A 26,232-nucleotide genomic window follows, 5' to 3' on the forward strand; every position below is an offset into this window, starting at 1 on the left:
CCTCCCGCTGGCTTTGTGCGCGCTTGCAATCCAGCTGTCGCCGCCGCGCGAGCCCCTGCCCCCCGAGGGCGCACATTTCCGGGCCGCCCACCACCCGGATCGCACCGCGAGCCCAGATCTGCTCCCACCCGCTCAGTCCCGGTCCGGCCCAAGTCGCCCCCTGAAATGCCGGTCGACTTTACCGGGTACTGGAAGATGCTGGCCAACGAGAATTTCGAGGAGTACCTGCGCGCGCTGGGTAAGCGCTGCCCGCCGCGCTCTGCCCGGGGCGCCCGGCCGGGCAGCTGGGGGTGGGATCCCGGCGCCCTCCCGAGCCGGCCGCCCACCCGCCTGCCTCCGCCGGCCAAGCCGCCGTCCTGAGCACCCCGACCGGGGAAGGGGCGTCTCCAGGGGTACAGCAAGTGCGAATTGGAGGACGGGGGTTATTAGGGTTCATGGTGGTCAATGTCTGATGGTTGGCTCTCGAAGTGGATAATTTCATTAGGAAAGCTGGGCTTGGCTGGCTAGCTTCAGTTTTCAAAAGGTTAGCATAAGGGTAGAAAACTTTGTTGTAAAAAAAAAAAAAAACAAAGCAAAGAAAAAAAGAAAGAAAAAGACACAGACCAGCTAGCTGCACGCAGAGGCCTTGCTAATCGAGCAGAGGACCCCGATGGTTTTCTTAGGGGAGTGGGGGTGGGAGAAGCGGGCTCCTAGGGCCCGCTACCTTGGCAACAGTTCTCTGCATTTTCCAGTCAACTCTCTGCTCCTTTCTGCCCCGGCACTCCCTGCAGATGTCAATGTGGCCTTGCGCAAAATCGCCAACTTGCTGAAGCCAGACAAAGAGATCGTGCAGAACGGCGACCACATGATCATCCGGACGCTGAGCACTTTTAGGAACTACATCATGGACTTCCAGGTCGGGGAGGAGTTTGAGGAGGATCTGACGGGCATAGACGACCGCAAGTGCATGGTGAGGCTTCGCGTACCCCTGGGCATCTGTTGCCCAGGGGTCCTGACCGAAGGCAGGGCTAGTTCATCCGAGAGGGGAGCAAGCGCCTTTGTGTTCTTAGGGGTCCAAGATCTTCACACTCCCAGCCCCCAAGGTAGGCAGCTCTCGACTTATCAAGCATACATACCCTCCGAAATGAAAGCTGTGGTTTGTTGAGTCTCTCCTGTGTCCCGGCATGGGTGCTTTATACACTTGCCTTCATCTAATCCTCATAACAACCTCTGAAGGAGGTCTCAGTATGCCCATTTTACAGATGAAGAAACAGTCTCAAAGAGACGAAGCAACAGGCTCAGAGTAACCCAGCTAGGGAGGGGCTGGGCAGGAATTCCAGGCAAATCTGTTGACTCTCTTCTCTGGCTGAACTGTAGGCTGGGGGAGGAAGGAGAGAAGGGAGGAAAGCAAGATGAAACACAGGCAACCCTTCTGAAGTGTAAACTTCCTACAGGACCTAGCACGAAGCCACTCTAGGAAGCAGGGGGCACCGTGACCTTGCCTTCTGACCTGCCCCTCTTCATCCCCAAAGTGGGGTGTGGCTCCTGGCCACCCCCTTCCCTACCCTGCCCTCCACTGCCCCGAGCTTCCTTTGAAGCTTGCAGCCAACAACCTACTCAGCAGGTCAGTGCCGCAGCAGCCCAGGCCAGAGGAGGCAACAGTGGGGGAAGGGAGTGAGCCCCCTGCCCCCAAGGGTGGGAAGCTGGTGACCCGGAGACCCCAATTAGCGCCGCCACAGCAGCCTCCGGAAGGTCAGCCCGGGGCCTCCGTCAACATTCTTGGGGTCGCTGGGAGGTCAGGGTGCTCCGGGTCTCCCTTTCCCAGTCTTGGGTCCAGAGCTAGCTCACTCCCACCCCCAGGGAGCTGCTTTGCTTACTGATACGCTTCTCCCCGACGCCTCTTCCCCTCCCCCCCACCCTTTACTGCGAGTCTGCTCCGTGCCCTGCACCGTGCCAGCTGTTTTCCACCAGCCCCGTGAGGGAGGGGTTAATCCCATATTTTACAATGACGGAGGCTCCCAGAGGAGATTCCGGAGACTGCACTTTGAGGCCCACACTCCCGCTCGGGGCCAGGCTCCTCTGTGGCTACCCTTTGCAGAAGCCAGGTGTCTGGGGTTTGTCAGAACTGTGGGTGAAGGAGTGCCGGTGTCTGGGGATGAGGAACCCTGGGCCGGGATGACTCACCCCCCTCCTTGTTGATTCATCTGAAGGGGATCTGAGTTAGTGTCTGAGTCTGCGCTCGGAATGGTGGTGGAAGAGGGGGCGGCCGCCAGGGAGGATCCTTGGAGAGGCCACCGCGGGGACAAAACACTGCTGTTGTAGGGAAATGTCAGGTTGTGCCAGCCCACTCTTGAGGTACTTGCAGGGCACAGCAAACATCTCTATGTATTTTGGGTCACTGCCACCTGTGGAATGTGCTGGCTTGTACTTACCTGGCTAATTGCCTTCGCTGTTTCATTCCCACCCTCATCCATTACTGTATGAAACATTTATTGATCACCTAGGAACACTAGTTAATATAGGCAGACCTCGGAGATATTGCAGGTTCAGCCCCAGACCCCCGCAATAAAACGAACATCACAATAAAGCAAGTGACACGAAGTTTTCTGTTTCCCAGTGCATATCAAACTTACGGTTACACTATACTGTGGTCTATTAAGTGTGCAGTAGTATTCTGTGTAAACAGCAGTGTATATACCTTAGTTAAAAACTACTTTAGGGACTTCCCTGGCGGTCCAGTAGTTTATACCCCACACCTCTAAACCAGGAGGCACGGGTTCGAGCCCTGGTCGGGGAACTAAGATCCCACAGGTGGCGCGGCCAAAAAAAAAAAAAGAAAAACTACTTTATAGCTAAAAAAATGCTCACCATCATCTGAGCCTTTGGCAAGTCGTAATCTTTTTGCAATAGTAATGTCAAAGATCACTGATCACAGATCACCGTAACAAATAACGAAAAAGTTTGAAATACTGCGGGAATTACCAAAATGTGACACAGAGACCCAAAGTGAGCAAATGCTGTTGGGAAGATGGTACCAACAGACTTGCTTGATGAAAGTTGCCACAAACCTTTAATTTGTAAAAAACACAATATCTTTGAAGTGCAGTAAAACGAGGTATGCCTGTGCTCTTCAAGTGCTGAAGTACCTTTCCCATTTTATTTTAACCCAGTGAACCTTCACAATACTGGTTTCAACCCCATTTTACAGATAAGAAAACCAAGACAGGATTTCTTGTTGGGTGACCTTGGGAGGTTAAGGAAGTGGCAGAGGGAGGATTTGAATGCGGTCTGACCCAGCGGAACATGTCACGATCTCTGATGTCCAGGAACTCACAGTCTTTGTGGTAGAGACAGACGCACACACAGTCAGAACAGTGTGATCAGTGGTGACAAAGGGAAGCTCCAGAGGAGGGCATCTTGGAAGGAATTCTGGAGGTGGTGACTTCTCCACTTACTTGTAACAAAAAAGAGGTGGGGGGCTTCCCTGGTGGCGCAGTGGTTGAGAGTCCGCCTGCCGATGCAGGGGACACGGGTTCGTGCCCTGGTCCGGGAAGATCCCACATGCCCCGGAGCGGCTGGGCCTGTGAGCCATGGCCGCTGAGCCTGCACATCCGGAGCCTGTGCTCCGCAACGGGAGAGGCCACAACAGTGAGAGACCCGCATACCACAAAAAAAAAAAAAAAGAAAGAAAAGGGGTGGAAGGGATGGGTTTGGACACAAAGGAAGGGGCACACGGCCCCCCTCTTTTTTTGGCCATTAAGCACTAGGACAGTGGTAGGTGAACAGATCAGGGAGCCCAGCAGCTGGGCAAACTCAATGACATTGTATGAGGACTCGTGGTCACCTTTGCTGTCCCAGGACTCAGGGCAGCCCCCTCCCAAGTATTATAGATGGCATGAGCTAACCGTGCTGTTGCCTGTTGGGAGGATGGACGGCCCTCTGCTCTGGCCTTCCCTTGGCCCTTGCACTGCAGAGAAGCCCTTCTCCTCTGCTGCCCAGCTGGAGGGGGCCACAGGGAATAGCACGGCTGGGGGAGAGCCTAGGATAGTAGAATGATGGCAACTGTCCAGCCTCGTGCTTGTGAATGAAGGGGAGCTGCCTGCAATAGACCACATGGCCAAGGCCTGGAGGGTCCTCGGGGACCCCCCTCGGGGGGTCCTGGGCAAGGTGGTTGCCAAAGAGAGTGCACCACTACCCCTTCTGCTCCCTGTGCTCTGCAGCCACCAGCCGGGAGCAGTGGCCGGAGGAAGCCAGCTCTCAGCATCAGGTTGGCCTCATTCTAACATGTACTTCCCAGCACATTACAAGGATCTCATTGCTCGCCTGTTCTGTTCATTCCTTTCTTGGTCCTATAAGCATTTTGTGGTGCTCACTCTGTCTTTGCGGCCCTTGCGTTACTAAGATGAATCGCACAAGATTCCCGCCCTCGTGGAGTTCAGTGTAGTGGGGGCAGCAGACCAAAGCAGTCACTCATACTGAGATGGTGTGTTGATGGGGAAGGACAGGCAGAGAAGGGCCCCCCGGGTCTGGGAGGTCAGGGGCTGTTCCCACAGGAAGTAGAGTCTGAGTAGTGGCTTGACGGATAGGCAGGAATTAGGCAAACAGAAAGGGGACGAGAGGAAGGCCAAGGCCAAGAGAACAGCACTTGGTAGGTGCTATTTCAGACCTGTCCCACACCAGCCCTGGGCTCAAGCCCGGGGTCACAGAGGCAGCAAGGCCTCCTGGAGCACCCAGGCCAGTGGAGGAGACAGACACAGCCTCAGGCCATTACAGCCCAGTGCAGTGATGGAAGCACAGCAGGCTAGGAGGGCAGGGATGGGGGAATGGGGGACAGGCAGTGGTCAGGGAGGGCTCCCGGGAGGAGGTGACGGCTGAGGGGGCCTTGAAGGACAAGAAAGAATTAGGGCGGATGTGGAGCGCATTTCAGGTGAAGGGAACCACGTGCACAAAGGCCCAGAGGTCAGAAAAGGCCTGGCTGGGAGGGGTTTCATCCGGGACAGAGGTGCAGTCTGCAAAGACTTCGTGTGGCCAGAGTGCAGGGTGTGGCTGGGGAAGAGGGCTGTGCTGAGGACCCAGTGGGGAGCCTGGATGTGGCCCCGACAGGCCCCAGGGAGCCTTCTGGGAGAGGCGTGGTCAGGCTGCCATCCTCCGCAGAGGGCCCGGAGGCTCAGAGAGCTCTGCTCCTGCCTCTTTCCGTGGGAACCTTATCTGTCTTCTGGAGCAGCAGCCAGAGGACGAAATCTGGCCTGCAGATGTGTTGTTTTGTTTGGCTCACGCAATGTTTGACAAATTTAAGAGCCAGTTGCCAATGATTGCCAAAGATTGTAAGATGTCACAGAAAAATCCATATCTCCAGCTGTTTGCACCCCAGTACAATCAAGACTGCTGAAAATGCTGGGTGCCCTTTTATTCCTGCACCCTGTGGATGCCCAGGACACTGTCGCAGCTCCTTCTTTAAGATGGGACCTTCTCCACATTTCCACAGCCCTCCCCCCACCCTGGTACCTAAAGTCAAGGATCAAACAGCCATACGTCATTGTTTGCACCGTGTGTTCCTTAGAGCAGTGGTTCCCGAAGCTGAGACTGGCGGCGGCGGCAGCAGCAGCGTGAGAACTTGTTAGAAACACAGATTCTCCAGCCAGACCCCTGGTGGATCAGAAACTCTGGGAGCGGGGCCAGCAATCTGGGTTTCAATAAGCCCACCAGGTGGTTCTGGTGCAACTAAACCTTGAGAACCACCGCTTTGGAGAAAAGAAACCTCTCTGTACCTGTGTCTCTGTAAAAAGTGGACAACACTCATGATGTTTCTTAGGCACTCAGGTGTAGAGGGCCACATGCTGGCTTAGTCCGTCGCTGGACCCCTGTGGACACGGTAGTCCATGCCCAGAACCACCTGAAATGGCTCTGCGGTCTCTCCCCAGGCTGATGGGTGGAGGGGCTCAGATCCGTGTAGCCGGGATCGCTCAGCTCCCATTTGCAGTCTTTTCTCTTCAGGTCTTTACATGACCACAAGTAGCTGGGGCTGTGGTTTTGGTAGAAGTGTATCAAGACTGGACTCAGCTTTTCTCCACCGCCTCCTGCACGCCTTTATGCATTAAAATGAAATCTCAGGCCCAGTTTGAAACCAGTATTATGTATCGAATCTAGCAGATGGAGGCTTTGGCAGGGTGGGGACCTTCCAAGAAGGAGATGCTCCTTCGCTTCAAATACCGTTCCCCACGCCGGGGCCAGGGAGCCCTTCGGCACAAGGAATGATCGGGTTCCTGGTTCCCAGCTCCCCCGGCACAAGCAGCTTTTGTGGGAGAAGACGAGCGTCGGCGGGAATCCCAGCCGGGAGCCTGGCTCTGCATGGTGGGGGCAGAAGGGCCATTTGTCGTCCCTGTGGACACCAGGTCAGGTTTTCCCTGGGGGAGGCAGCTATGTTCACTCAGCAGCCAGCACCTCCTCCCAGGCTGAGGCCTTGGCTTCATCTCCAGCCTTGAACTCAGGATGACCCCTTCCACAGAGCCTGCCTTCCACTTCCAGCCCTCTGTTGCTTTCTTTGTTTTCACTGTAAAAGGAAAAAAAGAATTCAGATGGCACAGGAGAAAGTGGACTGAAAAGGAGAGGACCCCTTCCCTTACTTGGCCTCATTCCCACCCCCCAGAGGTCATCACTGTCACTGTTTCTGGTGGATCTGTGCAGAAATCTTCCTCGAATATAGAAGCCATCCAGCCATGTAGTTATTGAGAAGGTGATTTGTCAATATTTGTATCTAAAGCCGAAAAGGACAGAAAGAGGGAGAGACAGAGAGAGAGAAAGAAAGAAGAAAGGGAGGAAGGAAGGAAGGAAGACAGAAAGAAAAAAAAATCTACCTCTTAGCACATTGTTTTCTCACTCGATGATATTTCTTAGGCATCTTTCCATATCAGCACTTACATGTTTCCTTCCCTTCCCTCCCTGACTTACTTTCCTCCCTCCATCCATTCATCTAAGTATGGTAATACATGATGTCTACCAAACTGCCGTTAATGCTTTGGTGTAAATTCTTTTGCCAGCTTTCTTCTGATCCTATTCTTGATTCATTAAAGAGGTTTTTTTTTTTTTTTTTTTTTTGGTTCTTATTTTAAAAAACACGATGCCAAAGGCAGAATCCACTCCCTGGGCTGCAGAGCTGAGAATGCCATTGGATTTGGAAGCCTTCTGAGAGCCGCCCCTGCTCAGATCAGGCCCCCAGCGTTTGGCAGGGTCTTTTCCAGGAAGGAAACACGGAGTCTCTTTCATGTCTTAGCTAAAGTTCTTCGACCTTTGAAATCGGTGTCAGCAGCATACTTTTGAGGATTACAAAGGGAAGAATTAAAGCAACCCAAATAAAATTCACAAAGTAACTTTCAAGAATCACACTTGTTTGTTAGGTTTTGTTTTTTGTTAGGCAGGAACAAAGGAAAATAACGTGCTAAATCCTGACTGAGTGCCATGCCTGTCCCAGATGATTTCAGCACTTTTTCTCTTTTGGTCCCCACAGCAAATGCTGTTCAGTGAGTATCATTATGCCCATTTTACAGATGGGAATCTGAGGCTCCGAGTTGAGGAACCTTTTCAGCCCAAGGTCATCCAGCCAGCTGGTGGCAGAAGAAGGGTTCTAACTAGTTTATTTATAAAGCTATTCCAAGGTCTCCTATGGAGCTCTGCTGTGAGGCTCTTATTGTGAGGCTCGTCGCAACCTGGAGGTGAGCACAGACAGTACTGACAAGGCTTGGGGGTGTGGAGAAGGAGTGCTGGTAGTGGAGTCAGACATCTGGTTTTAAATCCTCCTCTATTACTTAGTTAACAAAGTGACCTTAAATGACTGGACCCGCTGCCTCTGTTTTCACATCTGCAAAATGGGCACCATGATAGCTGCTTCACCTGGCTCACAGCAAATTCTGAGGACCATGGTGATAGCACAGAAGACAGGGCCTGGTGAAGCCACAATACTATGTGCAATAAGTGGGCAAAGCCCTTCTGATACCCTAGACTGCAGGCAAAGCGAACTTGTGTTGGCCAGATGTTTACTGGAGGATTACAGCTGTTTGTTTTTCTGACCGTCATTGCTCCCCTTATTTGGTGGGAATGACCCCTACTTACCTGTGGGTTCTGGTGAAGCTGCAAATCCCAGTACATTGTGTCTCCTGGGATGAGCACCTTAAACCAGAGCCATGACAGTATCCCGTGGCCTGTCCCATGATTGTGCGTTTGACCTGCACTGGGCCAGTCGTACATTTCCTGCCACCCTCCATGGCTGCATGCAGAAATCCAACGGAAGGAAAAAATAAGATGAGGCTGGTAGATAAGCAGAAATGAGAGAGAGAGAGAGAGAAACCTCAGCATCGGAGGGTTGCTGGAACTCCTGACACTTAATGCCATTCTGAGACTTTTCGTCTGTACTTGAACCAGCAAATACATGCCCTTTCTTTCCCCTGAAACTATTTGAACTGGTTTCCTGTCACTTGCACCTAAAAACATCCTATGACATACAGAGCCCACAGATCATAGGTTAAAAACCACGTAAGTAGTTAAAGCAGTAGTTCTCAGACTTGAACTTGCCCCACATCCAGAGTTTCTGATTCAGAAGGTCTAGAGTAGGGACCAAGAACTTTTCTAACAAGTTCCTGACTAATGCCGATGCCGTGGGTTCAAAGATCGTGCTTGTGATAACTACTAAGAAAGAGAAATGAGGAAGTGGGCTGGCCCACGCCCGGGTTCCAGTGATGGTCTCGTCATGATTCAGTGTAATAAGCCTGTGCTGGGGTTAAGGGTGCCCAGTTATGGGGGATGAATGAGAGTGAAGGGATGCAGTCCCTGTGGATGGAGTCTGCCTGGGGACACCAAACTTGCAGCAGCCCATGATGGTTTGCAACTGAGGGTCCGAATAAGTGATACCAGTAGTGTGTTCAGCTGGACAAGCGTGGGATACAGCAGAGCAACGGGGAGCCTTGTCTTTGAGATGAACCTGGATTTGAATCCTGGGTCCACTCTCCAACTGTGTTTCCTTGGGGAAGGTACTCTATCCCTCTGGACTTCAGTGTCCTCATTTGTGAAAAGGAGCCAGAGGTAGCACCACTGATGGGATCTTGTGAAAATTAAATATGGTGATGAATTATTTCAAATTTCTATTGCTATGTAACAAACCACTTCAAAACTTAGTGCTCCAAAACTCCGAAACAATAACAGTTGTTTATTTTCTTCATGAATCTGCAGTTAGGGCAGGGCTCAAAGGGGATGACTTGTCCCTGCGGCATGCCATGTCCGTGAGGTGTTGGAGGGTCCACTTTCCAGATGGCTCACTCATACTCACTCTCTACTGGCTGATTGAGCTTCCTTACAACATGGCAGCTGGGTTCTAAGAACGAGAGGGCCAAGAGAACAAGGCAGAGTGTATGACATTCTTATAATCTACTTAGCCTCTGAAGTCATATAGCAAGGATTTTGCCATACTCTGTTGGTTGAAGCAGTCACAAAGGCCCACCTGTCTTCCCAAGGAAGGGAACATGGACTCCACATCTCAGTGGGGGAGCACGTCGGGTGGAAGATACTTTAGAAAAGTTCAGTGTGCTCTATGCAAACTAAGCTGTGACCACAGTGCCTGATGTCCGGTGAGTACACAGTGGGAGTTGGAATATTATTCTCTGGCTGAAGTTTGCAGGTCTGTCAGGGCTGGGCTCTCGTTTCTGGCTGGTCTCAAGTAGCAGCAGAGCCCACAAGGACTCCGTGGGGGTGGGAGAAGGTATGTGGTGCCTGGAGCTGGGCCTCTGCAGGCAGGGTGGGAACTCTACCTCCCTGGGCTGCCTGCCACCCACGGCAGGCCCTGCACGGGAGGCTGGCATGTGAGTTGAAGGAGGAAAGGATGGCCTCAGAGTGTTGGGAGTGGTGCAGGCCTTCACCTTCAGCCCTGCACCCACCTCCAAAAGTACTTGATATATGTTATGTATTCAGCCCTCCAACAATCCTAGCACAGAGGGGCTACTCTCCCATTTAACAGACAGGGACCTGAGGTCCTGCCAGGGTCGCACTCCCAGTTAACTACAGCCCAGGGACTGAACTTCAGATCTCTCTGACTCCCAACTTTGTGTGGTTTACAGAACAGGCTGCCTTCTGCTGGTGTCCCTAAGTGCCCAGGAACCACAGGCCATTAGAGTGACTGTGGGTTTTTAATTCCGTAGACCACTAGGTAGCCATGAAAGTGATCGCTGTGAAGATAAATGGAAAGTGTTTATGGGCGATCAGTCCACAAGTTCCATAGATTCTGCTTCTTAATCTCTCTCTCCCCTTTCCCCATCTTCTGAATATCTCTCGCCTGTAATAATAATAACAGTTAATGTCTCTCATGCTTACTACATGCCAGGCTTGGCGCTGCTGGCCGAGACCTGCGGCTTCCGGGCTGAGGGCAGCTGTTCCTGGCCCTCCTCTAAGCTCTTACTTGTTCACAGCCCATCTCCCTCTGAGGCAAGACCTGGCAGTCCGGCTGTGTCATAACCAGTTCAGTCCATGAACCAGACTGTCATCTTTGGAATCCCATCTCCGCCACTTACAGACTGGGTGGCATTAAGCAAGTTACTTCACCTCCCCGTGCCTTCACTTGTCTGTGAGATGGGAGTTATTATCAAGTAAGGGATCTACTTCACAAGCTACTTCACCATGAGGATTGGATGCAAGAAAGCCTGCAGTCAACTGCTCCATCAATACGAGCTGTTATTAGTAATTCTCTCGCCTTGTAAACTGTGTGCTCCAGAAGACAAATTCTGGAGGTGGCAATGTGTGAAGGGACACCTGGCCATCCAGAGAAGAGCTAGCGGGGTTACATGTGCAGAGGCTGGCCTGAAAGGGCACTTGCCTCTCCACCCTGATGGAGGACGGTGCGGGGCAGTGGGGTGGGCCGCAAGGCCAAGAGCAGAGGGGAAACCAGTGCTTACTGAGAGTCCAGAGCTGCAACAGGTCCTTGCAACCCCTTGTTTCATTTCATCCTGGTGGCTCTGTTCTGTGGCGGGACTCATTAGCCCCATTTTGCAGATGAAAAAATGGAGGCTCAAAAGGTAAATTGCTGGGGTCACCCAGCTAGAAAGAGGTGGGGATAGATTGGAGCTCAGGCCCGCCTCTATCCAAGGCCATCTTCAGGTCCCTCCTGAACGCCCAGCTCAGTCAGGCAAGCTGCTGTCTGCTGACCAGACGAGCCCCACAGCCTGCCAGGTTCAATGGCAGTGGCATCCAGGGCAGCAAGATGTTCATGTGGGAGCAGTAGGCAGGACATGGGTTCAGAGCTGGGGAGAAGGGGGTTGAAACCATGACTCATGCTCTTCCTGGCATGATGACTAAGCACTCCAGGCCTCAGAAACTTGGGGCCAATGTCACTCCACTGGTTAACTTGTGTATATAAGACTAATCTATGGACGAAGAAACATACGCCTGGGATATTTTGTCATTTAAAAAAAGGTGTAAATTACAAGAGTACGCCTAGAATGTTTTCTGCCACTCATTCATTCTGTTGATTCAACAAATGGTAATGTGCATTTTCTCTGCCATAGATTCTAAGGTAGGGGCTGGTATCCTACAGTGAATAAAAGGATTCCAGAGCCCAGAGAACTCTTGGTCAAGAGACCCTGACCTGCTCTCTCTTCCCTGGTTACGGAACAACCATCTTTTATCTTCTGGGAACTGTTTGTTTCTGTTCGCCTTGAAAGATAAAAGATAGGGGCCAGAGGCTCTCGTGGAAGAGATGAGGCCTTGGGTGGGCTCTGCCCTCCTGAGCCCCTCTGAGCACCTTCTGGCAGGACGGCCCCTCCTTTATTCCACCCCCACTGCAGGTGAACCTGAGAATAGGCCGATTTCTTACACTTGCCCAAGCAGCAAAACCAGCTCCGCCCGCCAGCTGAGCAAATATTTGGATTTTCCATTGTACCAGGTTTGGCCGGTTGGAGCCACATAGGTGTGAAGTGAGGAAGAAGAGATGCTGGTAACTTCTAGGGGCGGAGGTGCAGGATCACACTCCCTGGGGAGTGTCCAGCCTGGCAAAGCCCATTCAGAAGCCTCACTCATGCAGCCCCTGACCTCCCTGCATCTGTGCAGGCTGTCCCCTCTGCCTGGGATTCCCTCGTTCCTCTTTTCCAGTTTCTACTTCTTCACCTAACTCTCTTGATGTGTTTTGGTGTCGGTTCCAGCATTACCTCCTCCGGGAAGCCTTCCCTGATGGACCTCTGTCTCTACTTCAGAGGCGGACGAGGTGCCTTCCCACTTCCAAAATCACCATCACCTGCCTCTACCCAGCACTTGCCGTTTTGCTGGAATTCTCTGTCTGCTTGTCTTCAATAGTCTGTGAGCTCTTGAGAACAGAATCCTCACCTTCCCTGCCTCTATTTCTAGCACACGAGGCTGGTGTGCAGGTGTGGCACCCGCATTTGCTGAATGATGCTTCCTTACGCAGAACCATGATGCAAAGTCTTACTGGTCATTCAAGGGTCAGCTTAGACCAGGGAACTGCAGAGCCCAGTAGCCAAGAGCATGGGCTGTAGAGTCAAACCTCATCTCCGTACTTCATGGCTGGGTGACCTTAATGCCTCAGTCTCCACATCTGTAAAATGGGGAGAAGCATAACTGCTCCAGGAGGTTTAAAGAATCAACTTGATGTGACCCACGTTTTAATACCCTGCCCAGCACATAGTGAGTATCAAATAGATGATTTTAGGGTGATGACGGTGATGGTGATAATGACAGTGCTGTTATTACTTACACCGGGAAGTACCCAGCACACAACACACAGGTGCTGTTGATGCCAGTTTACATGCGTGTCTTCCCTCCAGCCTGAGCTGCTCCACGGCAGAGCTTGGGTCCAGCCCAGCCTTAGGGCCACCCTCAGTGCTGGGCCCCTGCAATGACCGAGCCCAGTCCCACAGGATCCCTGTGACCTTCTCCAGCCTCACTTCCCTCCCACCCCCCGCATCCAGAACCTTGGCCTCATGGGGCCTTGAGCTCTCTGACGGTTTGTTGTTTTAAAATTAAGCCTGGACACTTTCTGGAATGTTTAAGGAATTTAAAATATTTCATGTCAACATGAGTCTTAACATTTTATCATTTAGTTTGTCCTAAGAATCGTGTTATCATTTGCTGTCCGCTTCTTCATGGTGTTGGAATCACATTTGCCCATGCGCACGAAGGCCTGCTGTGGCTTTACTGGTCTGTAGCTGTTGCTTCTAATGGCTTTTATGTGCCTAGTTACTCGTTCGTGTTTTAAGGCCTTATTAATCTAGTTTTAATATGCTTACAGAATGAATCGGCTTTTCCCCCGAATGTGCTGATTTTAGGTCATTGCCATTCCCCTGGGAAAGGATCAGAGGCTCACCCAACCTGACCTCCCAGGCAGGGCAGCTCATGGACTCAGCCAGAAAGAACTGGGTTCAAATGATGGCTCAAGCCCTAACCCCAAGGAGGCTTGGGCTGGTTACTTAACAAGCCTAATTTTGACTGGCTCTAAATCTTGAGGTGGAAAGCCCCCAGCACCATACCCGGCACTTGGCAGGTCCTCAGTTACCTTCCCTGCCCTTCCCGCCCACCCACGTATTTCACAGGCACCGGAGGCTGAGAACCTTCTCGTTATTCCAGAAACCCTCAAAGGGTGAAGCACACTGTAACATCAGACTCCAGGAGGAATGGCCAGTTTGTATCTTTTAGCGATTCACGTCATGCTAGAAAGTGTCTATCGCTGTCTGGTTTTTCAATTTTCCCCTTATATTTGAAGAGCACAGGCTTGGGAGTCAGACCTGGGTCAGTCCTGGCTCTCCCCTTTGCAAGGAGAACCACCGTGGACAAGACCTCCCCTCTGAGGACCTGGCTCTGGAACCACAGAGACAGTAACGTCCAGTCCCAGCCCTCTGGGAAGCGGCTCTGTAAGCAGAGGGCCTCCCAGAGCTGGGCGGGCGAGTTGCGGGGACTGCTGATCCATTTTCCCCCTGCTCATGAGAGTGGATGTTTGGGGCACGTGGGAGCTTTAAGGAACGTCACAAATTCTTGGCAGCCAAGTTGAATCCCACTATTTGTGGTTCATGCCAGGTCACTGCCAAGAGATGGGTCCATTTAGTGGGAATGGTCTGTCACTCCCAGTATAGGTCACTCATACAGGGTGAGGGGCCTCGAGGCTTCCCTGGAGCCAGCTTCCCCAGGCTGCCTGTGGGAGCTGAGTTTTCTATGTCACCCCAGGGCCAGCTCGAGTTTCTAAGTGGTCAGGGGAGCTGGATAACAGCTTTTGAAGTGACAGTCCCCTGTCAGAGTAATACAAAGCTGTCTTCACTCACCTTTTGGTGCATGTATCTCCGGGAGAGCTGCTGACAAGGCCAAAGTGTTGGAGGTTATTCGTTTTTAATAGAAAAGTGAGACCGGCTTTGCTTTAGAACCAGCTGCCCTGGGCACCAGCTCTTTTGCAGACTTCAGATGGTCTAGGCGGTGAGAATGACCGTTGGGAGGGGAGTTGAGGGTGGCCATCCTTTCCCCTTGTTCTTGGGTTTGTCTGGGCTTCATTTCCAAGATGGAGTTCCCAGAAGTGGGGTGCTGGGCAGCTCTGCCTATCCCCGTGGTTGGTACCATGCCCACCTCAGCCCGCACTGGCATCTGCCTTCCTGTGTCACTTGAAAAGCACCAGAAACATCTCCTTGCCTGAAACTCCCCCACTAGACCCTGATTAAATGGATTAAGCAATGGTGAGTGTCCCAGCTGGGCAACCGAATTGAATGACCTCTTAAGGACCCTTTCAGATCTGCACTCACGGGGCAAGCTGAGCCTCGTCCCAGACTCTGCCTGGTGTGGCAGAGGTGGCCGCTCACCACAGAGGGAGGTCACAGGAGTCCTCGTTATCAGAAGCTATGTTTTGTGTCACAAGAAAACAAGTGGCCATTGTTTGCTACATCCCCCTCCCAACGTTCTTTCTTTTGCTTCTCTCCTCTCATTTGTTTGTAGGTGGTGCTCCTCCTCCCTGACTCCCCGCCCCCCTTTTCTGTTCTTAGGACAAATCTGACCCTCTGGGAAATGGCTGGCTTATTCCCACAGGGTACAAAGCTTAGAAAGGAAAATCCATGCCCACCCCATGTGAACATGGAACAGCAACGTGGGAGAACTAAATCGCCTTTTCAGAGCCATCGCGGCTGTCAGTGGGGAGTCTCCAAATAGATCTTCTGCTTAAACAAAGACTAATTAAATTTTAGGGGAAGCGGACATCGCAGGGCTCCTGGGCACCCGGCTCAGCAGGCAGCCCCTGCAGGGTCTCCTCTTGGATCCAAGTCTCCCGGAAAAGAAGGAGCTCCTGAAACATTTAGCCATGGTGAATAGCTTGTCCGTCACTGCTTCACAAATCTCCGACTTAGAAAAGAAAGGCTCTAGTTATTGTTCAGCTTCTACAGGCAAATCCCCCCCGCCTTATCTAAGCTCTGGACATCGTGATTACCGTGGCCTCGGGCCCCCTGTGCCAGCCCTATGCATTTTATGTATATTTTCTCTCATCGTCCGCATACACTGGTAAAGTAGGTCTTGCAGTTATCCAAAGCCACATAACAAACCACCGGAAAACGTGATACGTTAAAACAGCCACCACGTGCTCTCAGGATGCTGTAGGTTGATTCAGTGTCCACGGCTCCGTGTGACTACCTTCAGCTGAAGGCTCGGCTGGGGCGACCAACAGACTCTCACAACCTCTGGCAGTGACTGCTTTCTCGTCGTCTGGGGCTTATCATGTGGGCTTTCACTCTAATAGAATAGCCTTCACTTCCTTAAAGCACAGCAGCTCGGTTCCAAGAGGCGAGGGTCCCGAGAGGACGAGCCCCCAGCGCACAAGGACTTCTGAAGGCGCCTCTTACCCCACGCTGGCTGCTGTCCTGTTCGCCAGAGCGAGTCGCGAAGCCAAGGCCAGAATCAGTGTGGGCGGGGCCTCACAAGGGCGTGAATGGCATGTGACCCATTGGGAGCCCCGGTGGAACAGTCTGCCATAGCAGGTACCATGAATCCCCCTCTTGTAGATGAGGGCACTGAGGCTCAGGTCATTCCACACAGTTAGGGACAGAGGACCCAGGTCTGTTGACGATGCTGACAACACTGGGTCAACCTGATACAGCGTGGGAGGGCGGCAGGTACCTGAAGCCCAGGGTAAATTACAGCTGAGCTTCCCAGAGGACAGCCCGGCAGACTCCCTGGCCCACTGGGGAGTGTTCCACCCAGCAGATCAGAGCCATGGGGCTATGTGAGGGCGCAGGCAGCATTGGGGGGCATTGAAAACATGCTCCAGGCCACAGTCCCAGTTATAGTCTGGCGCTATGACCCTGTCTACCCCCAGCCTCGTACCTGCCCCTCCTTCCGCACTGGCCTGCTTGTCGTCATTCACTCTGTTTGGGATGCCGTCCCACTTTAAAAACCTAGCTGTGTTTCCTCTGAGAATGAGGGGCCCTCCTGGGCACTGCAGCCCCTGTGCTTCCCCTGATGGCAGCACCTACCACACTGAGCCGTAACTGCCTGGCACTCCTCTGTCTGCCCGTCTCTTCAGTGATCTCTTAGCCCAGCGGCCTTCAGGACTCTGGCTCCCAGCACCCCACACCCAGCAATGGTTGGGCTAAACTGAAGTGTGTTCCTCCCGGGGGCTGCTCAGTCTTAGCATAATGCCCATGTTTTCTCTGCACCCCCCAAAAACTGAGCAGACATCGGCTGGGTGCATAGCCTGGCCTGGGAAACAAGGGGGCACTGAGTCACGCAAGGCCCATGTTCCGGCCCAAATTGTTTTCCTCATTAGCTGGGTGACACCGAGAAAGTCACCTAACCTCTCTGAGCTCAGCCTCCTCTGTATATCCAATACAGACGAGAATAGTGTCTTTTCTGTCCCACTCACTCTGGGTCAAGGGTCAGCGGGAACTCGGGGCTTGAGAAAGCGCCTGCTCTGGACACTGACATAGCATTGGTGCATTAAGGATCCCTCTCTTTGAGGGTCTGATCTGTAGGGCTCTAAGAAAGGGTTCTCTATGCTCAAAGAGCCTTCCGCTCCCTGAACCCCTCGATCTATCATGAAGCCTGAAATTGCACCATCCATCATTCTTTTGGTAAGGTATTTTGATTATCTATATCCAAACGGTTCTTGTTAAAAGATGCCAAATGAATCCGAAAGTGTAACATGTTAGCACAGGAGCAAAGCCTGCTTTACTGGGTTTTTTTTAATTTAATTTAATTGTTTTTATATACAGCAGATTCTTATTAGTTATCTATTTTATACATGTAAGTGTATATGTGTCAATCCCAATCTCCCTAGCCTGCCTTACTATTTTTTTTTTAGATTTTTTTTTTAAATTTATTCTTGTCTGTGTTGGGTCTTCGTTGCTGCACGCGGGCTTCTATTGCTGCGGTGAGTGGGGGCTACTCTTCGTTGCAGTAAGCAGGCTTTTCGTTGTGATGGCTTCTCTTGTTGCAGAGCACAGGCTCTAGGTGCACAGGCTTCAGTAGTTGTGGCACGTGGGCTCAGTAGTTGTGGCTCCTGGCGTCTAGAGTGTGGGCTCAGTAGTTGTGGTGCACGGACTTAGCTGCTCCACGGCATGTGAGATCTTACCAGACCAGGGCTCGAACCCATGTCCCCTGCATTGGCAGGCAGATTCTTAACCACTGCACCACCAGGGAAGCACCTAACCTGCTTTACTATTAATGAACATCTCTTTCATGCTCATTCTCTGACATTGACATTGGAAGGGAAGCAGGTGTGAGCCTTTTGGAGATCAAGGTGGTGATCCTTATCAAAAGCCTTAAAAATACGCTCACTCTTTCATGCGACAATTTTTCCTCCGGGAATTTATTCTAAAGAAACGTTGTGCTCAAAACTGTATACAAGGAAGTCTTCTTTGTAGTAGCACAGAATTATAAATAACCTAAGAGTCCAAGAATGGGTAATGGGCTAAATAAGTATGTATGTACAATGAAATACTACCAGGATTGTCCTCATGGGCCTGTGACCAGTGCAGTCCCAGAGGCTTCTGTGCCCAGAAGGGCCCCTCACTTGGTTTAATGCTCTGCTGTCACTGTCTTAAAATTCTTAATCGTTTTTTAAAAACGATTCATTTTCATTTTGTGCTAGGTGGGCACTACAAATTACATAGCCATTTCCTAAATATTATATAACAATTAAAATAATGCTTATGAAGAATATCTGTTGAAGTGGAAAATTGCTTCTATTAAGTGAAGAAACTAGAGTGCAAAGCCATAAATGATGCAATCCGAACTTTTTAAAAACAAAAATATATGTGTGCATGTGTGTGTATACACACACACACACACACACACACATATAAAGACTGGACAGAAATACCCCAAAATCTAATTATCTCTGAAGAAGCAAGATTTTAGGTATTCTTGTTACTACTCTATTCTTTTTTGAGCATTTCTCGAGTTTTCCAGGACAGAGGGTATGAATATGCTCATAGACTCTAATATTTCCGGTAGAGACAGAAGTGTATCTATTATAACTGAGCACCAGTGAGTCTCTCTTGGCCTCTGATAGCGTCTGGAGCCCTCAGTGTGCAGGGTAGACTTCTGGATAAACTCATGAAGAGAAGCTCAGTTGATGAGGAGGCCAAGTGTTCTTACGAGCTCCTTGAAGTTGAGGACCGTCTGATTTCAGTCCCCACCTCCCTTCACAGTCTGGGCATGGACATGGCACCCAGTGAATGGGCATCTTGTCGGTGGCCTGAGGTCGTTAGTGGCCTTTACCCTCGACCCACCTCGTCAGACATTCACTTCATTCTGTCCTGACTTGGAGGTGGGACCTTCTTTCTGGCTAGGGGCTGGACATGTGCCCCGAGTGATCTGTGCACCAGGGAGAGGAACCGCCTGCCCCCCACCAGGTCCTCCTGTGCCCCTCTCCCTCTGGGCTTCAGGAGCAGAGGGCAGATTGATGCCTGTGCAGAGCCGGGGGCACACTGGCTCCACCTGTCCCCCTTGTGCCCGCCTCTCATTGCATTCTTCATCCCAACAGTAGAGGGCGGTAGAGATCCACAAGCTCAGGCGTGAGACTGGGGGTTGGGGAGGAAGGGGGGAGGTGGTGCTCCCTAGGGAGAGGCCCACTCACTCCACACCCATTTCCCAGATTCCTCTTTCTCTCCTAAATCTTTATCAGGCTCTAGCTGCCTGTTCTCTCAGCTGAGCATGGCAGGAACAGAAGAATCCTAGAACCTTACCTCTGTAAAGCCAAGGCCTCTGAGTTCATGGCCTCTGACACCTCACATGACAGATGGGTGGGGGGGCGGGCAGAGAAGTGATGGACTTGCTCAGAGCCACACAGTGAAGGGGCAAATGGGGTTCTAACCTCTACAGGGGGAGGCGGGGCCCATGTGGATGGGAGGTGGGTAGCTGCAGATATGGGAGATGCCCACTGCACACAGGTCCCAGTCTAGACCTGTGTGAGCTCCTGGACCATCTCCCCTCTAAATTCCAGCACTTCGAGCCCTGTATTTCTGGGTGGGTCCATGTGCACAGGCTGGGCCTCCTCCTGCTGTCTGTCTGCCCTTCAGCACGCCCAGTACTTGGCGGGGCACGCGGGGCTCAGGGAAGATGTGAGCGCTCAAAGGTGGGGCCGGAGGCAGGGGCGGAGGCCAGACGGGCGGGCAGACCGGGGGCTTCCTCCTCTTTCCCCCACGGTCCCCTGGAATGTGGAACCTGCCTGAGGAGCTTCCTGAGCACGCCCCGCGCTGTTCAGTCTCTGTGCCTTCGTCTGGTCGTGGTCCGCGGAGAAACGCTCTTTCCCAGCGCCTGCTTGTCTCTGCTTCCGCTTTGCTCTCCTGTCTTTCAAAGCCCAGCCTGGTGCCTTCTCCTGCCAGCGCCTCCCTTCCCTGAGTCTCCTCTGGCTCCCGCAGCCTCTGGTCTGTAACTCTGGTGACGCTGGGCACCTAGGGAGGCAGCGTAGTCCAGCGGGGAGGGGAACCTCTGAACATCACAGATCCGTGTTCTGATCTGGCTCTGCCATTGACACCTGGGGGGACTTGGCAAGTACCGTAGCCTGATCTGTAGAGCAGAGATGCTAGCCCATGCTCCACGTGGACAGTCATGAGGATCCAGTCAGCGCCCAGAGTGCCTGGAAGAGCTGCCGTTTGTACCCACAGAGGGTGATGTATATCTAAGGTCATTCTCCAGGCAGTGAAAAGGTGTTTGAGGCGGGTGGGGGGCCTCTTTTTTGGTGTCCCAAGACCTTGCAACGGTTTAAACAGTGAATGAATGAATGAATGAATGTCTGGGGATGAGCAGGATATTCTAAGAAGTCTACCTCTCACCACCGAGATGCAGGCCAGCAGCCGTCACGCACCCCCAAACCCCGTGTGCGCTCAACCCTCAGAAACCCCTCCTCCCTTCCCAGCCCCATTCTCAGCCTTTGCACTGACAGCTCCCGCCCCAGTGACTTTTTCTCCCCTAATTATCCATTTAAATGAAATTTATGAATGTTTTTGTGAATTTTAAAACCGATTTGCGGGCTTCCCTGGTGGCACAGTGGTTGAGAGTCCGCCTGCCGATGCAGGGGACACGGGTTCCTGCCCCGGTCCGGGAAGATCCCACATGCCGCGGAGCGGCTGGGCCCGTGAGCCATGGCCGCTGAGCCTGCGCGTCTGGAGCCTGTGCTCCGCAATGGGAGAGGCCACAACAGTGAGAGGCCCGCGTACCGGGAAAAAAACAAAAAAAAAAACAAAAAACCGATTTGCCTGCTTTAATAAGAGCACGTGATGGACAAGGAGTATGAGGCTGCAGATTTTCTGAAATGAAATTGACTTGAGCGCACCCTGGATTCTCAAGGTTGGGGCTGCCCCTCCCCCAGCGCCCAGGGGCTGCTGGCTCCAGACTGACAACTGTGGTTTTTGGCTCCGCAGACCACGGTGAGCTGGGACGGGGACAAGCTCGAGTGTGTGCAGAAGGGCGAGAAGGAGGGACGTGGCTGGACCCAGTGGATTGAGGGTGACGAGCTGCACCTGGTAGGTTCCAGGGGTACGGGGGTAGGTAAGCCAAGCTGGGCCCCAGAGGCCCTGGTCATGTTGGGGTCTGGATGGACTTTGGAAGTATGCGCCATGGGTGGACCTTGGTTCTGCTCTGAAGCTTCACTTCCAAGGCCCTGGGGAAGATGCTTGAGTGACTTTAAAAACTGAGCAATGTGTTTTCAAGGTCTAGGCTGACCCACTTGTCCAATCAGAGGGAGGAGGTGAGGAGACGCATCTGCTAAGCATGAGATGTGGAGCATTCTGTATCTCTTTCCATTGTCTCAGCAGCCCGATGGGCCAGGTACTGTTAAGGTTCTTATTTTGGAGATGAGGACACAGAGGCTCACATCCAAGTAACACAGCCAGAAGATAGCAGAACTTACATTTGCTCCCAAATGCTACCTGTTTTCACCATGTCAAATTGTGGCTAGCCAGAGCCAGGCGAGTTCTCTAAGCTTCTCAAGACATGATCTTGTTACCTGAAAATTGGGTTCATCTCTTGGTGGGTGTCGAGCCAAAAGATACAACCGAGCCAGCGATCCGGAGAGGGAAGGGTTTATTACTTGGATCAAGTGAGGAGAACACTGGGGACCTTTCCCAAAGCTGTGTCTCCCTGAACAGCAAAATTGGGGAAGTTTTAAACCAAGGGCACATGTGTATTCATGAAGGGGCTTGAGCAGAGGAGAATTCAGCATTGAAATGGGGCAAAGGTCAACAGAGTCCTAGCTTTTTTTTTTTTTTTTTTTTTTTTTTTGTGGTACGCGGGCCTCTCACTGTTGTGGCCTCTCCCATTGCGGAGCACAGGCTCCGGACGCGCAGGCTCAGCGGCCATGGCTCACGGACCCAGCCGCTCCGCGGCATGTGGGATCCTCCCGGACCGGGGGCACGAACCCGTGTCCCCTGCATCGGCAGGCGGACTCTCAACCACTGCACCACCAGGGAAGCCCCAAGCTTTAATTGATTGAAGTCATGAGGGTCAGAAAAGGTCCACATCACAATCCCATCCTCCACCTGGGTGGAGGCCTTAGCTCCCGAGGAACTCAAAGCTGGTTATGTGTATTCCTTGAGGAAGAACCAAGCCTCTGTTTTATCACTGAACTGTGATAAACAAGTCCCTGAACTTGACTGCTTTTCCTTGGTTTCTGCATTTCTTCACTTCCCTTAAGATCAGTAATTACTGAGACCTGTTCAAGGCCAAGCACTGTAGCCAGGCTTAGATCACGAAATGGCTCAGGCCAAAAATGGCTTCGTTATGTCCGGGCACTCCCTACCCTATCTGCTTACCATCTCTACAATCTAGGTTGGAGGAGGAGAAGCCTTTCTCGGCTCAGGTGTGGGCCCCACTCACCCTGTCCTCCAGCCTTGGGATCGCTCGTCAAAGCCACTTCTACTCTATCCATTGTCTGGAAAAAGCACATCCAAATCCAGAGTAGGGGCCTTAGCCTCTGGGGGGCTAAAAATAACACCTGTCCTCTGAGCAGAGACCTCCTGTCATTCCTTCTGCCGCCTTGGAACTCCCCAGCTACTTTCCTTCTGAGAAAGGCGCCTCATCCAGGTGACTTGGGGTCTATTCTGACTCACCGCGTACTTTTGGGGAGGTGCCTTCCTTCCCTCAACCTCATCTGCAAAACGCCATCCTAGTACATAGGGCTTCTGCCAAGGTCAGGGTCTGCAGGAGCTTTGGGACATGTGAGCGCTGAGAGGAGACACATCATATTCAGAGGCAGCGTCGGCTCGTGTAGAGCCTGGGCTGCAATGTCTGACCTTGAGCCTTTCTCCCTCCTGGGCCTCTGTTTCCTCAACTGCAGAGCAATGAGGGTAGGTTATGTGATCTCCACTGGCCCTGTCAGCTCAGTAGTTCTGTGGCTTTTCGCCAGAGGTTGCAAAGTGCGGGCCACAGGCCTCTTTTATTTGGCCATCCGTGGGCTTCAAATTTCTTCAGCCAGTAATTTAAAAATTGGGAGATGTCACATAAATATTCAGATTTCTAGACTCCTACCAAAACAAACAAACAAACAAAAAGCTTCGCAGGTGTGGCGACACTGTGCTGTCATTCTTGCTGGCAACACTCAGCAGGGGTTGCCCTGGAGGCAGAGCATGGACTTTCTTAGCTGCATTTAGCACTACCCTGGAGCTTTTAAAAATAGCAATTCCAGGACCTCACCCTCTGAGATACTGATACCAGTCTAGCCTAGAACCCAGGCATTTTTCAAACTCCCCCAGTAACTCTAATGTGCAGCTGAAACTTGGAACCACCACGCTGGTTTGCAACCATGGTCTGCAGTGACCCCTTTGGGGATTGAGCCTTGTGTCTGGCCCTGATTTCTTGCAGCCCTGCACACAGACTCTGACCTGGGCTCAGGCCTGACGTTCTTAAAGCCTTTGGCTTGTCGAGGGTAGTAGACGGAGGGAGGCATCTGAGAGTCCTGTCAGTCAGCTCTGAGCCGCATCTGCCTCCAGCCAGCTCTGTCTATAGTGCATGGCCAAGACCGATGTCCACTGACCCAGTTCAACTGACTCGCCAAGGAATTGTCTAGTTCAGACCAACTCTTGGGGAGAAATAGCAGTCACGGAGTATTTTCCAAGTCCCTGCGCCTGGATCCTCTGAGCCCCAAGTGTGACCTTGCTTTGGCCAATAACAAGAATCTGTTTTCGTTTCAGGAGATGAGAGTGCAGGGTGTGGTCTGCAAGCAAGTATTCAAAAAGGTGAACTGAAGCCTGAACATACCTTAGTCTCGAGGAATGCGTGGCATGGAAGGGGGGGGCAGAGTCCCCCTCTCTGCTCAGCATGGGGCAGAGAGCCAGCCTGCATCTGTTAGCAGAGTCTGTCTCTCCTGGCTTTGTCTCTTTCCCTTTTCTTCAAACGAAGCCATCCCAATAAAAGTGGTCTCTGCTCGATATGTCTATTTTGGAAAAGCTTTGAAACTCCACTGTGCTCACATTTTCTCTGAAGGCTTCTGAAGCTGTGCTCTTGACGCCAGCCCTGAGCAGATGGGAGAGATTCAGCCCCACGCCTGCAGATTTGGTCCTGATGTTACACCTGTACGGTCTCTCTCCAGGGCACAGGCCTGGGTCCCGGGTCTGTGGCCTGACATTCAGTCATCTATGTTTTAAGTACCTACCGTATCATATGTCCAGTCAGGGCCCAGGTGTAGTGAGTGCCGGAAGCAGGCCAGGATGCCCTCTACCTCGGAACTTAGAGCCTTGTTAAGGTCAGACCAGCAGTGACTTCATGACTGCACTTACAAGTGTACAAGAGATGCTCCAAAAGTTGTTTGTAAATGAAATGGAACCGGATAGAATTTTAAACTCAAAGCTGGAATGAGGTGAACATTAATGAAAGACAATTGCCAATTGGATTTAATTTCAGAGATGTCATGAATACACACCTCATCACCCCAAAACCATCCGCACCCCATCTATGGGCTTATGTAAAGCCTTCCTCTTCACTGTTACGGATGAGGCATAACTTGCCAATCCCCCTGGAAGAAGAAAAGCAGCCTCACGTTCTCCCTAAAGTGTAAATGACTGCTAGCTGTGCCTTTGCCTAAAGAAATGGGGACACTGAGTGAGGAGGGGGGACACCATGGGTAGGAAGAACCCCTGGGAAAGGAAAGACTCACATTGAGGACCCTGAACACCAAACCTGCCCAGGCTGGGCCCTGCCCTTTGGGAAGAGCGCTGGGTTAGGAGTCAGATGTGCTGGGATGGAATCCCAACACCACCACTCACAGGGCTACCACACCGCTCTGGACCTCACGTCTCTAGTCAGAAACTCACAGTAATAATCCCGCTCCCTTCCTACACAGATAGGTTCTTGAAGCTTGTCATGCATATAAAACTTGTAGGCTGCCCAGTGCTAAATCAGTGGCTCTCAGACTTAGCTAAATCTTAGAACTACCTGGGGAGCTTTTAAAATTCCGTGTACCCAGGCCACTACCCAGGACCAATTACATCAGAATGTCTTAAGGTGGGACCCAGGCATCAGGGTTTTTTTTCGAAGCTCCCCAGGTGGTTCTAGTATGCCACTGGAGGTGAGAATCACTGCCCTAGACCAGTGTTTCTAACCTGGGGGTAATCCAGCCCCCGCCCAGGGGCATTTGGCAAAGTCTGGCGATATCCTTGATTTCACACCTTGGGCTGGGGGGTGGTGCTCCTGGCATCTAGTTGGGTAGCGGCCAGGGATGCAGCTAAATAGCCTTCAATGCCCAGGACAGCTCCCACCACAAAGAATCATCCAGCCCAGTGTGTCAAGGCTGAGAAACCCTGCCCTAGACAAACATAAGAAATGTTTAAACTTTTTGATTACCGAGGTCATTTCCCTAGCCTACACCAAGGAGATGAAATCCCAGAATGGCCTAAGATCCTGGAGACCCCCTTCACGTTTGTGGCCTTGGTCTTTTTGTCCCTGAGGGCAGAGAACTCAAAGGCAACGATTCTTGTAAAGACCGTTCGTTCATTCACCACACAAATGTTTAATGAAGGCCTACTGTGTGCCGGGCACTGACTGAACACCACACCTGTTGGGGATCCAGGCGTTCCCATCCCATCCCAGGGACTGAGACCCCATCAGACTTCCACTCCCAATATATAAATGCCTCAACCCAACAGTCAGGTTCTGACGGGGGTCTCAATGGTGTGGCCCTGCTGGTGTGAGTGTGCATGTGATGTAGGGGTCCTGACCCCACCCTTGGGAGCCTCTGGTACCCAGGGGAGACTCCTCACTCTGATCGAATCGCTTGAATACTAGGACCTATTTCAGTGGGCAGTGGGAGCCACAGGAGGTGTTTGAGCGGTAGAGTGACATGACCCACCTTTCAGCAGAACTAATCTGGTGGCCGTTCTCTCCACAGTAAGAAAAGGTGAGGAGTCCAGTTGGAGTTTAGCACAGGGCAGTCACATTTAATTGAAATTCACTTCATATGAGATTAATCTTCCCAGAGAAGTACAGGTCAAATGGGAGGGATGCTTCTTTTTGTACATAAATCTGTAACAGGGAAGCAGGCTTTGGGCTTTTAACCGCTGCTTTCCATTTTCTCAGCTCCATTTCCAATGGCTTGGAAAAGGCTTGCTCCTAAATTGGCAGCTGTATGTACCGTGGTGCTTGTTCAGCCCTCTTTGAGGCATTTTAGCACTTCTGACTTCCAGTGCAAAGCTATTGACGTTGGCTCCATTTCGGGAACACTACCGCAAGCTCCACCACTTAACTGACACTTGGATACCATTGTTACAGGTTATAAAAAAGCTTTTCAGTTCTAACCACAGTGACTGATCA

The 26,232-nt window shown here is 51.8% G+C and overlaps 1 protein-coding gene across 1 annotated transcript; it reads left to right on the top strand.

Moving 5' to 3' along the window:
- RBP1 (retinol binding protein 1) lies at positions 1–23,857 on the top strand. The gene is made up of 4 exons (XM_082839417.1): positions 1–238; positions 771–949; positions 20,853–20,954; positions 23,619–23,857. The coding sequence occupies exons 1-4, from the start codon at positions 166–168 to the stop codon at positions 23,670–23,672; spliced, it is 408 nt and encodes a 135-aa protein (XP_082695543.1). The 5' UTR covers positions 1–165; the 3' UTR covers positions 23,673–23,857.
- The last annotated feature ends 2,375 nt before the right edge of the window (positions 23,858–26,232 follow it).

Source organism: Leucopleurus acutus (genome assembly GCF_964270905.1).
Source record: "Leucopleurus acutus genome assembly, chromosome: 5".
NCBI classification, from domain to species: domain Eukaryota; kingdom Metazoa; phylum Chordata; class Mammalia; order Artiodactyla; family Delphinidae; genus Leucopleurus; species Leucopleurus acutus.

What these genes read in the sequence shown, in the direction of transcription:
- RBP1 (XM_082839417.1), top strand. Translation starts at nt 166, where the DNA reads ATGCCGGTCGACTTTACCGGGTACTGGAAGATGCTGGCCAACGAGAAT. An exon ending in TAGACGACCGCAAGTGCATG is followed by an intron (nt 950 to 20,852) that starts GTGAGGCTTCGC and finishes TTGGCTCCGCAG; the next exon opens with ACCACGGTGAGCTGGGACGG. An exon ending in AGGGTGACGAGCTGCACCTG is followed by an intron (nt 20,955 to 23,618) that starts GTAGGTTCCAGG and finishes TTTTCGTTTCAG; the next exon opens with GAGATGAGAGTGCAGGGTGT.